Here is a 13606-nt window from a genome sequence, read left to right as displayed (position 1 = left end):
GCAAATCCTTTAAAATCCAAGCAGCTAAACATCCAACTCAACCTCCTGGTATGTTTTTTATTTTGATTTGTTTTTAACTGGGGGAAAGAAGCCAGTTAAACCTTCACGTTCCCATAGAAAGCACTTTGGCTGGCCTGCCTTAGACCTCCACATACTCAAGATATTTGTGGATTAGAACGCCAGAGCATTTTACCTACTTCTACAAGGCCTACTGCATCTTCACAGAAACCTGAATTAAAACAGAAAAGTTAGAGTCCTTACGTGTAAAACTTAAGACTTCACAGCTTGTTCTTAGCACAGAGTCACCCTCAAACTCTTACCACTGCAACGTGGACCGTGCTCCAAAGTCTTCCTCAAATCCCTCTTGTGTGATAAAGTCCAGACCAAGTTTTCCCTTAATTCATGTTCATTAGAGTACCTAAAGCTACCATGGTGCCTAAAAAACATGCAGTCACTACATAATTAGCAAAATGGATGGAAAAGGGGAGAGATCAACATGAAAATGACACAGAACATCCTAAAAATTCTCTTTTTCCCCTCCACACCTAAGCACACATCACATGCAGAACTGACATGTCTTCCAAGAAATTAAGATCTTAATTTAAAATATGACAACTATTTCACATCCCTGGAAAGTAAAGACAGCAGTGCTTCTGCAGTATGGTAGAGGCTAAGAACACAGTGCTACGATTACCATAAATCATTTCATACAGGGCTCATCAATGGACTGGTTTATCAAATGTTGGAAAAGACGGAAGCTTGCCCTAGGGAAGAATAACTGGAAAATGCTGCAGTGGCCCCTTTTTCAGGATAAGCCTGCTACCCATACATAGTGCTGAGGCTGTGGGATATCATCTTTCTTTCTTTCCTCCAAGTAACAAACCTCTGGAGGTAATGCTATACAACTCGGTGTCTCCTGAAAGCGTCCACCACCACAGTCCATCTGAAATAAGTCCCTCCAAGCATCTGGAGGTGCTCAAGAGATTTGGAAAAAGCCAAATTCAAGTCAGCACACAGAACATTTCTACCTGGGGCATGGAAACTTTTCATATTTCAAATCTGCTTCTTCATCTTCAAAGGCCTTCCTAAGCATTAATTAATCCTACAAAGCATCTTTGAAGTAGGCATCATCAGTGTCTTGCTACACACAGGGAAACTGAGGCAGAGACTCACTGCTTCAGGCCAATTAGTACACTTAGCAGAGAAGGCCCAAGTTTTAGCTGAGCACCTCCCTACTCCCAACATGCCTCTTTTTAAACTCCATGACACAGAAACACTGTAAGGCAAGAACTAAATTCCAGAAAAGCAAGCATTTCAGGCCTTCAAGCAATAACAATGGGTTTCAAATTAAAACATTCTGCTAAGAATAGATACACTGGAGTATGATCATGTCAGTTTCCAATAGCCAAGATGCCAATACAGAAATTAAAATAAAAACCTCTAGCTACTTTTTGGACAGCAAACCAATCGTTTCAGAATGTAAAAGCTTATTCTTTATGACAAACACAGCATCAGAAGGATAGCAGGTAAAAATCAAATCATACATGTTCAAAATCTGCACTGACAAGATTTTACTTGAGCATTTCTATTTATAACAAAGAATAGTCATAACATTTCTACTCTGAAGACAGAAGGTGTGCAAGCCAGGCATCGCTTTCCTCAGCTCCTGTAATACCAAAAAGTCGATTATTTTCCAGTCTGATTCCCACTTATTAAAATGAGCACATCTCATCATTCACTTCAATCTGGAGGCACCAAAACCTACACAAGAATGCAGGAAACAAGTATTCTACAACTCACATTCCTTTGATGTACCACCACATAGCAGGTGTGACAAAGAACCACCAGCCTACAGCAGACAAAGCCAGCAAGGAAGCTTCCATCCTGTGGTCAGAAGCTACACGTGCAACAGGACAGAGAAATGAGTGTTTCAGCCATGTTCTGGGGCAAGACGAGAAACCTCAGAGCCCAGCTACGCAAGAACTACACAGAGTTTTGCAAACACCGGTCTAGCACCTGGAGATTACTTCCAATGAGGATGACCAAGGATTGAGGATTCAAGGCCAGGTTGGATGGGGCCTGAGCAGCCTGATCTGGTGGCTGGTAACTAGCCCATGGCAGGAAGGTGGAACTGGGTAGACCTTAAGGTCCCTTCCAACCTAAGCCAATTTGTGATTCTGTGACCACAGGATCTGGCAAATGGCTTCAAATGAAATATGCTGTTACCAAAACAGCCAGCTCCAGTTTAGAAAACTGCAAGTGCTCCAAGACATTCTAATATTGCATTACAATTCAACATTAAGAGGCAGTTCAATGCAGTCCAAGAGTTAAAAGCCAGCAAGCGTATGTATAAACAGAGACTGGAAGTGCAAATGCTGATAGTTCTCATTGGAAAGACCTTCCTCTGCATACATTCTTCAGACACCATCACTGTTATGATTCTGAACACTAGCAAAAGCAATACACTTGCAGAGAGCACTCCCACCTCACGAAAATAACTCACAAATGTTAAGCCACAAAAAGCAGAATTGTCTTTCCATGGAGGGCAATGTAAACTCTGCCAAGATCACTAAGGAAATCGAAGCAGCCCGTCTGGAAAAGAGTTAAGAGCTGCCAACTCCTCACACAACACAGCAGCTCTCTCGAAACATGAGGCAGTGGCAGGAAGGTAATTCCAAGCCCAGGGTTTTGTTGCTGTTGGCTGTTTGTTTAAGGAAGAACCGGTTGCACTGATTTGAATAATTTCTACAGACACATGCTCATTCCTACAGGTACAGAATACACGTTGTTTATTATTTATACACACTGCTGTACAAAACAGTAACAGAAAATGATCAGTTGCACACAGCCAAAGTTTCCCAGTCCAGTGAGCAGGAGATATAAGAATAGCTTAGTTGTCTACTCCACCACAGACTGCAATTAGGGATGTCATGGTGAAGGTGCCCGAGAAGTGCCTTTTCCCAAAGCTAACATCACACTTGGGAGATGCACTGTTTGTGAGGAATGTCTGTGTCCGGAGCTCACCTATCACTTATGTCACAGGCAGTTATCCAGGCTACAGAAGGCTGTTTCCACATACTATAACCCACAGAGAGACAGCCAAGACCAGGCCTTCCAGCTTCAGCACACTCCTAAGCACTGTGCTTAGAAAAGCTCCACGGAACATTTTTCTTCCTAAAAGCCCCAGATCCTTGAGCACAGCAGTCTAAAAAGAAATTCAGATTTAAAACAATAACAGTAAAAATAGCCAAGGTTAACAGTCCCAAAACACAAAGGTGGGGAACCTTTCAGAAGGAAAAAAAAGGAAGGAAAAAGCATAGTTTCTAACACTTGTTTTGTGCTTTGCTTTTTCTTTTAAACCACGCTTAAAAACACACAAATCTAAAGGTTTCCTCATCTAAAAATACAATATCACAGACCAGAGGCATTTAAAACAATACCCTGATTTTTCAGCACACGGAACTGACGGTGCCTGCAAAACTGTGCAGGCTGTTCCTAAAAGGAATGCCTCTTTCAGTGTCGAGAAATGGGGTAAATACAAAGCCAGCCAAAATCCCACATCCAACTTTACTCTTCTCAGTGAAGTACTGCTACCCGTCCTTTTCCATCCTTTCTTTTCCTTTGCTGGACTGTGGAATAAGCTATGTTTTCAGCATGCTTTTGAACCTGAACATACTTTTCAAGTAACCTGTTTTCATTTTGTTTGGTTTTTTCCACTCAGCAACTGATTTGAAATAATGCTTCTTTCTACCAAAGGAGAAAATACTGTTTTCTGACAGTGAAATAGGTATTTTTATGAGCTTTTAATTTTCTGTTCATCAAAACAGGAACTAAAATCTAGCTCCCTTTTGTCAGAAAATTAACTATCTTCATACTGTAGTGTCTCACACAGGATGAGATGTGAGGAAGCAGATCAAAATCATAAAAAAAGATCATAATCTTATCAATAATCTTACAAACAAAAAAAAACCACAGGTAGAACTATGCACAAGTCTCTACGTGTTAAAAAAGTTTCTCGGATGATTCACATCCAGTAAGGCTACTGAGGGCAGCCTTAAGGAATGGTTTTGCTTTTTCTTGCCCCAACAATCACCACTCAGTGTTGCAAGCTGTCATAACACATACACGTCATAGTTTTGAAATGCTCTTTTTTCTTTCTACAAACACATTTCAGAGTTGATGAAATTGAGTAAATTCAGCCCAGCATAAGCTGGCTGCTGTGACATGTACCAGAAGACAGCTGAAAAGGCGTTCCTGCCATCCTTCCTCAGAAGGGGCCAGCTGAGTACAGCACCTAGGGACTGGTTCTGGGGGGTGGCCCTTCAGGCCAGCTCTGCTTCCACATCCTGTGCCTCCCCTGCAGTGGTGCCCTTGGAGACAAGTCCCAAAGGTGTTCCATGGCCACAGACATAGAACAAGGCACCTGCACTTGTCCACAGCTCCCCGCCTCTGTTTTTCCATCAGGGAGCTCAATGTGCCTATGAACAAGGGGGAAGGTACTGTGCTACAATGCTCCTGCCTACCACCACCCCACCCACATTGGTGGCAATGGTGTTCTGGTAGTTCATTCAGCAGGACACAGCTTACTGCAATTCCTAACACAAGGAAGAGGGAAGCCTCCAGAACACTATTCCATAACTAGGAAGTCATCATCAGTTTGCTATGCTCACAGACCAATTCCCTTGTTTCACATACAACATGTTCACTTAATAAGCTTTCATCTCCTGGAAAGCCCTCAAAACAAACAAGACAATCAGAGCTGTACACTACTCACAAACACAAACTACTTCCCAGAACATCCAATGGTCATGGAAGTGACTCAGCCTGAAGGACCAATAGCAATGCTGCACAATGTAAGGAGGGGGACAGCGCAGAGGCATGGAAAGGAGAATGACAAAATGCACTGGAGAGGAATTTGGATGAAATGAAAGCAATACAACACTCAGCCATGCGTGTCCTGCAGACTTGCAAAGACAGACAGGGGCCAACATGCAGACAGCAGGGAAATGGAAATGTGTACAGGGCATAAGAACTGCAGCCTCTGACTGAGCTTGTTTTGCAAATGAAGTTAAATTTCAAAGCAAGCAGAGCAGTGGGCTGCTTTCACTGGATTCTTTCAATAAGATCCAGTTTCCTTCACTGCTTTAACACACTCATCTACTGTGTACGTACACATACACAGGAATATAGCTTGGAAATCTCAGGCTAAACCAAACCTACATTTATTCTGATATTTATTTCCCTCCCTCCCCCCCACAAACAGGCTACAAGCAGAACTCTGAAGGAGGCAAACACAAAGCGCTCCCGCCTCTCCAACTGCTTTGTTCTCTTTTTATTTTTCCTCCCCTTCAGGGCCACTGAAGAGGAGTTCAGTACCTTCATCACTTCAGTCACTAATTAAGTTCTCTGCAAACTAAACAGTGCTTTTTCCTCTCACTAATGTTCCCCTCTTCTCCCAGGAAATCCTTATTCCTGTCAATTAGTATTAACTCATTTAAAAGGAAGGGCACAGCTTGAATTCAAAGAAAAGTGAGAACGTCACCCAGTTATGCTTCGAAGTTTAGTTTCCACCAAGGTTCAAACCTCAGCTTACTGAATGAATGTATCTAATAACTCATTCAGTAGACATAAGTGCTTCTTTTGTCAAACCTACTCTTTCCCATACATACAACAGCACTACAAAGCCATCCAAACACTTATTTCTTCTGTACACGAATGTACAGCGCGTTATCCCTTGAAGAAGAGAGGACTTGATAAAGCTGTAAATGGCAGCTGCAAGGTTGCTAAAAGGGATGCCATTCGTACCCTGCAGCAAGGAGCGCTGCATGAGAACTGATGCCAACAAGGATGCAGCTTGCCCAATGGCAAGCACAATGTGAATCACAAGTCAGGTGCCTGCAACAGAAGATCACACAGTATACGCTCACATGCACAGCCTGTGCTCTCTACCAGCAATACCTGCAGAGAGACTCCACCCTGAAGTCTGCAATCTGAGCTATGTCGGCGGACTCCTCCCTGTCATTTGTTGAGTGCGTGATGAAGGCAAAGCCCAGGAAGCAAACATAGGAGGACTCTATGCTGTTTTGCAGAAATTCTTAAAATCCGTCACTCAGCTGTTTCCAAGAAAACGTTGTGTTCCAAAGAAAGTCAGTTAGACAGCAGGAAGATGCCTGCAAGCAGATGTGGGAGCGAGATGCTACTGCACACATTACACAGACACATGGAAACATGGAGAGCAGAATGAGAAACTCCAACAGCATGCAGAGCACAAGGGAACAGAACAACTTCTTCTGACGGAAGCAGCAGCATTCAAGTGCCTGACAGGCAGAGTGAAAAATACCAAGAGGAGAGGGAAACAAATCGAACACACGGTGTGCACTTCCACAAGTGATCAGAAACGGTGACTAGAAGGTACCGTTAGAGAAGACACAACTAAAGAAATTCCAAAAGAGCTACAAGGAAACTCCTAACTCTGTGTGGCTGTGTTATTTCTTTCCATGGCACCGCCGATTGCATTTAAAGAAAAGACAGCGGAAATGTCCATCAAGAAAGGAGGCTTACTACACCTAACTGAGTAATTGAAAACATCAGTAGCATCCAGGTTGAGGAGCAGGAGGTGAGAAAAGGGAGCCAAGGGGCCACTAGCAAAGCGTGCACTTAACAGCATGTCTGCCTGTCATTTCTTCACTAGAGCACACCTCCCATTTCATAAAACAAGGACAAAAGTGTCCCATGCAAAAGGAAACTATTCCACACGTGACAAATGTCCTTATGCCCAGCTGAGTTCTCCCTAAGCCTTTACATTACTAATGTCCTCAGCATCTTAAACCCTGGAAACAGTCACACCCTTTGAATACATTTAAGGAGGCGGCAAGCACAGCTTTTCAGGATGCAATCTACATGCTGTTGAGGATGATGAATTACAGTAATAAAAACTTGGCTCAAATATCAAATTAGATCCTTACTTATACACCAAATATAGTGCTTGAGGAACATGCCTCAGAATATGGACGGTTTCCCAAAATGCTGATCAGTGCTTTTGAAAGCCAGTGCTTTACAAATGACTAAAGTAAAAATGGTTGGACAACCTAAGAAATCACAGCAGGGCACTAAAAAAAAAGAAGAAAAAGAAAAGGAAAACTAACAAAACAGTATAAGACAGTCTTCAGTACTTTTAAATGCAGTAAAAAGAACAATATGTCAATGTGTTTAGGGAGAAGGCAGCATTAAAAAACTTAACCGACTTTAATAGGAGAGGGGTCCCTTCAGCACTTTTTGCAAGGCTGTATGTTTTTTCTAACCCCACACAGAAGAAGCTGTTGTCACACATACTGCAAACACAGCAGACAAGAAACACCGGGCAACGTCCCAGCAGAAATCCCATGACATATCCTTAAGGTTGCTCTTCCACTCGGACTAATTGGTAAAATGGGGTCTGAACCAGGAAGTAACAGAACAATCATCAGAGCCAAGAAATAACCCAGAGAACAACAGGAAGAAACGGACAGGAGGCACCAATGAATAATCTAGCAGCCTTCCAAAAATACCCTGCATTATCTCATCACCAAGTGTATCTTACACAACCCCCGCATTTAACACAATCTTGTATGAGGTCTAAGTATTTTCAGCACAATCTGCTCATACCTTGCAAGGAATCGTAACAAGAAACCACACCTGGCCGCAACAGCGGAGGTGGAACAGCTGCTACCTACACAGGAGAGCACTTCTTTGGCCACTAGTTCAGCCTGTGCATTTCACAGCTGAGTTCCCATCAGTTTAACTGTTCTCCTATAAACTTACATTGTACACAGATGGTCCGCTTGTCCACTCACACTGCAACATGACATTTTAAGAGATGCCAACCACAGCAGGGAAAAAAACGTGTTGATGTGCGACAAATAGAAGACACTGCAGTGTCACTTTGAACCCTGGCTCTAGAACACTCAGCAGTAAGACCAGGCAGTCTTACTGTACTGAAGTTGGTAAAAACACAACTCAAGTTTGAGCCAGCAAAGCCAAAATAATAGGCTATTTTATTCAAGGCAATGTCAGGAGCACATCTCATTGTCATATGGATTCAAACTGTTTTTGTATAAGAAATCAGATGACACCACTTTTAGGAAAAAAAGAATTTAGCTTTTTATCAAAGCTTAGTTAAACCCATTTATTCTGTTTGTCATAAAGAAAGGAGTAAGACTTGTAATACAGACAGCAAATTCAGGTGTTCCAAGTTGGAATCTGCAACACATTTTTCTTCACTAAGGAAGGGAGTCAGATTCTGTACATCAGCTGTGCTCATAACCCTAGGACACAAGTAATTACCTCTGTACATAAGCAACCAAATTTGAAGATAATATGCAATGATAGGCAAGCAAAACAAGTAGGTGGAAAGGCAGCAAGCTTTAAATAAATGTAAGCTGAAATACGGGCAGGATCACAGGAGGCATGCAAGAATAACAAAAGAAATGGATTCCTGCCAAGGAACAGCTGGAAACTGGAGGAGAAGGAAGGAGAGGAAAGGGTGAACAAGGCAGAACTGTCATTACACAAAAAGCAGAAGAGTAAGAAGCGAGGGCTGCTGCTGAGTTTCAAGATGAATGGGAAGAGATGGATGGATGGACAGACGGAAGTCTCCTTAAATCTGCGAGTTCTATCACGCGTTAGAAGTCAATGAATCGAAGGGCAAGGCCTGAAAGGACCAAGAAGCTGGATTTTATCCTTAGTTTTCTACTGAAAGAAAACTGAAAAAAAATCATGTAAAGAGTGAATAAATTCAGTTCCAAGTCATCAGCAACTCACTGCTTTTAAATGTTTCAAAAATACCTTCGCCAGGAAAAACTGCTTTTACCTTCATGAATTCACAGTGAGAGACTGTGCATGCATTAAAGCAGAATTAACATCTCATACACATGAATTTAGTGGCTGCTGTTTGGGGATGTTAGAAACACAAGCCTTTGCTTCCCTTTTTAACGGACCACTTCTGAGACACACAATGCACTGTGATACAGCACTCAAAGCTGGTCACCAAAACTTACAACAGTGACAGCCAGCATCACGCCTGTGCCAAAGAAGTGCTAGAAAAGTGAATGGAAAGGAAATGCCATAGGTAAAAAGGCAACACACACAGATGTGACAAAGCACTGAATTCTTACAGTCCCATAGGCTGTAATAGGAAATGGCTCAGTATATAAATGCTAAAAGCATTGCAAAGCTTATTCTGTCGTTTGAGTTGATTTGTGGGTCAAAGGGTTATTGATAGCTTTGGCAGCAAAATCTGTTATTGCTTAAAGAGATCCTAAATCCAAAGACTTGGCAGAAAGATATCTCTTCCAGACTAAAAACCATCCCACAGCACACGTGCCCAAATCCTCCCCTAAAAGCGATTCCTACTCCACCACAGTTCTCACCTGACAGATGCAAATAGCTAATTTGTAGGTTCACTTACACTGCAAACACAAAGAGGGAAGAACAAACAAGGGAAAACAATTGCAGCACAAAACCAAACCATTAGGAAGCAATTAAGACCGGACATTCACCTCCATGTAGCACACACAACTTTCACACTGAACAACATCATTGTTTGCATGTTTGTTCCTTTTAACTTTTAATTAATCCTGCTACACGGAGCAAAAACTCAACAATCTAAGAAGGCAGCAAGGCGCGCAGAGCCCAACAAAGTTTAAAGGACAGGGCTGATGATACACCTTAACTAACCGGACTGCCAGCGTGAGGAGAAAGGAAGAAGGCTCTTCTCTGCCTTCTGCCATGTCCGCACACTCCTGCTGCTTCGATGCCTCCTGTACCACCCTGAGTCTCACTACTCCATGACCCCACACAGCTAAATTAGTAACAAACTAATCCTACAAAAAAGGAATCGATAAATTTCTGCTGGTTTAACTTCACTTGGCCAGATCGTAAGGATGACAAGCACATCAGCAAACTGCACCGTCATAAAATGTTTTAGGGTTTTCTGCAAAGATGAATGAGGAAGGAAGCAAAGCAACAAGAACTCTATGGAGCATTTTTCAATAGGCTGAGAAGTGGAGAATGAATTGTACCACAGATGGTGCAAGAGGAACACCAACACTTCTTTCCGAGGAGCTTTAATGCTGTATTCATTGCCATGGTCTCCGGAAGCTTTCTGTTGTTTGTGCTCCTTTCTGTAGAAGTGACAGATGAGCGCCAGCCAAGAGGCACACCTCGACAGCAAGCCTTTCAACACAGCAGCACAGCTGAAGTGACATGCTTCAACAATATTCAATACAAACTTCAGGTACGAGCATCTGTCTATTTCTACAATCTAGCATTCAGTGAAAGGACAAGCAGCTAGAAAATAAAAGCTTTACTTCCCACACACTGTTGGGTCACTGCTGAATTCATACCAATTCTGCCTTTAAAGAATCCTGCTTTCCTCAGAAAACGTTAATGAAGCTCACAGGAAAAGCGTTAAAATGTTTTGCAGTTCTCTAATTCAATCACCGGCAAACTGGAGAGAAATTTCATTCCCAGCACTCTTCTGGGAAAAGAAGCGACTGCATCACTTGCGGTATTGGTTGAACAGCAGACTGTGGTAAGCCAACGCACGTTTCAAGAACCTTTCCCTCAATCTCTCCTCTAGGAACCCAGTCTACACAGCAGCATTACATTAGTCAACCCAAAACCAAAGAATTTACCCTAAACTGTCCTGTAAAACCTGCACTTAAAGTAATGGGAACAAAGAGATCTGACTGTTGGACAAGCACATGTCCCACTTCTAACAGACTGTAACTGCCCACACATTGATTTTCAATGGCTGAAATTCCAGTTCATTAGTGCATGACAGTCTTCTGTGGGAGTCTTCGATAATGAGGGGACAGATACTACGTCTCAACTTCGAACTGCAGAAGTGTTCATTAAGCACTGGGCTCCTCTCTCCAGCTACAGAACCTGAAAACCGCTGCCCACTTTAAAAGCTTTCAGTGGATAGTAACAGCAACTCAGCATCTAGGAAAGGCAAAGAAGGGGAAACAAACATCCGCAGTGTTCTTCAAGAGCAGGGGCAGACAGGGAAACAGGCTGTAGCTCGGCAATCCAGAAACAAAAACACCAGCTCTAATTTCGATATTACTCTGCAAGAGATGGAAGGAAAAAATGAATGTCCCATCGCACTTTCCGCAAATGTAAAAAACATCATCATCAGAAGAAACTGCTCGGCTCTCCTGTCCTCTGTAAGACAGGAAAGGAAGAGTACACCTTTCCCCTGCTTGGTTTCCAAGGTCACTCCACTTTGACTTATCCACGTATGCCCCGAACTACTGCTGCTCATCCACACCACTATGTGCTGTATCCATCAGCTCTCAGCCCACAGACATCTCACCAGTTCTCACTATCTACATCAATCTAACACTGAGAAACTCCCGGACCTCTACACACAGGAACTTAGAGAACATGGAGATGGCTTTTATTTAAAAAACAAAAACAAGACAAACAAACAAACAAAACAGTTTCACAACTTTAATAATAAAAATATTTTCTTTTAAAGATAAGTTATCTAGCTACTTTTTTACGTAAGTTTTGCCAGCGTAGGACAACACAAGCATGTTACCATATGGCACGCCTACCAGAACTATCTTTAATTTTTTCCCTTGGAGATGTAAGCTCCAGTACCCGCAACCAAGCTACAATTTCCTCCTAGAGAAAACTTCTCAACTTTTTGGAACTAAGGATACTTTGTAGTTCAGCTCTCTTCATTTTACTTTTTTTAAAGATCCAAGACGACCTATAAAATCATTTCAGAAGTGTTTTTAAAAAGAAAAAAAAATCAATCAGAAAGAGAAGGCGGTGAGGCTGAAAATAAAAACTGCTGCCAAAATGGAGCTGTATTAATCCAGTGACTTGTGGCAAAAGACGCTCTTTCTATAACGTTATCCATAACAAGAGAAGACAATGGTTTCCCTTGATTTTGTTCCCCCACGTAGCTTTATGTGGCACTGGTCCTAGCAACAGAGAAGAATAGCACTGGCTTCGTCAGCAGACAGGGACAGCGCAACGGCTGCGAGGGGCCCCCGGCACCCTGCGCTATCCAGGCACAATCAAGACCAGGGCACAAAGTCTGCAAGCAGAAGGGGGCTCTCAGTATTCGACTGTCAAACTGACAAACTACAGCCGAGGTAGTGATGACAAACCTATGTGACAGGTTGATCACGATGTAGAGAACTCTTCTGGTGGTGCACAATGACAACTTCAGGCTGCTGAGATCAAAACTGGGCGTCTGTTTGCAAACAGACAGCGGTACCACTGAGGCAGAGAAAACAGCGTGGACAAAGAAACAACTTGGTTACCTTCGTATCCAGGAAACCCTTGGTGAAAAAGCACTACAGAAAACTGTGGGAAACGTGGGGGTTTTGCAACACAAAACAAGGTTGAACTACTAAATATAAAGATATCCAACCACTATCACTGAACAGCTCTACCCACATAACGTGAAATCAAAGTTGAAGAAAAGGCGGCAGTAACTTATAAGAAATTAACTACTTGCCAGTAGCACACAGGCAGCTTCCTAGGCCTCCCTGAGGCAACATGGTAACATTATTTTTTCTAAATTCATTTCTAAACTGGAGCTGAGCAAAAGACCACGCTGCCAACAACAGCTGAGACAGCTCTGCCAGCATTTCTGGCTTTGCCATGCAACAACTTCAGTTTCCACTTCTATTTTTCAACAGTACGTGAAACAATGGGGGGAGGGGGAGGGGGGAACATTTGCTTTCCTGGGCTTCAGAAGTGTCTGGGAAAAAAAAAAAAAAATCTCATTACTGCCTGCAACAGAGGGCAGAGGGTTTAGTGCTTTTCTGTTGCCAGTTAGCCAAACGCCAAGGAGCGTGAGGTCGTCTCATTTGCAAACCAAAGTCCCAGGACACGTTGTATGAGAAACCCTGTCCCCCTTCTCCATTGCAGCAGCTGGGAATGATGAAGGAGGGGGACAGCTGGGCTTCTTCTCATTAAAAGCACCGCTCCCGGATCCACCGACGGTCATTTGAGCCCACCTCTGGCGTGCGGTTCCGACCCCGCAGCTGAGCGGCGTCTCCCGGGACGAGGCGGCAGCAGCGCGGTTCCAGACGAGCGCCTCTGTTAGCGGCTTTAGAAGCTGGACGCGACGCAGAGCTCCGGGGGATGTCAGCTAGCGCCAGGCCAGTTTGTCTCGGCGAGAACGCAGCTCTCCAGATAACGCAGTTCGCCCGAAGGAGGCCGCGGACATCTGGCGCTTATCAGCGGGAGCCGCTCGCAGCTGTCAGTCCCACGGCAGCAGTCCCGCGGCGCCCGCACGTAGCCGAGAAGGCGACGGCCCTCCCTCAGCCCTCGGCAGCCCCCCGCCTTCCCTTCCCTAGAGCGCATCTTCACGTTAATTAATAGGTCACGGAACCGGTTTATGTTAATTGCCGGCAGTACCTCGTCTTTGTTCCCAAGGGGAGGGACCAAAGTTCATTCCGTTGTTGCCTACGAAGCGAAATTACAAAACGCACGGTCCCGCGCGCCCCTCGGTTGCCACTAACTCCTCGGGGAGCCTTCTCACGCCGCAGCCGACGACCGCTGGCCCCGCAGCACCGCCGCCCCGTGCCGGACCGGCCTC

General features: G+C 43.8%; 1 protein-coding gene across 1 annotated transcript in view; it reads right to left on the bottom strand.

The window, feature by feature from the left end:
• The window catches only part of MOB1B (MOB kinase activator 1B), a 38335-nt gene that overhangs the window by 24406 nt on the left and 323 nt on the right, over positions 1 to 13606 (bottom strand). The window contains exon 2 of the mRNA XM_019615109.1: positions 13426 to 13603. Coding sequence (XP_019470654.1) covers positions 13426 to 13603 — 178 coding nt within the window. The remainder of the gene's footprint in view (positions 1 to 13425; positions 13604 to 13606) is intronic.

Source organism: Meleagris gallopavo, chromosome 4 (genome assembly GCF_000146605.3).
Source record: "Meleagris gallopavo isolate NT-WF06-2002-E0010 breed Aviagen turkey brand Nicholas breeding stock chromosome 4, Turkey_5.1, whole genome shotgun sequence".
Lineage (NCBI taxonomy): Eukaryota > Metazoa > Chordata > Aves > Galliformes > Phasianidae > Meleagris > Meleagris gallopavo.
This window is presented reverse-complemented; position numbering and strand designations above follow the sequence as displayed.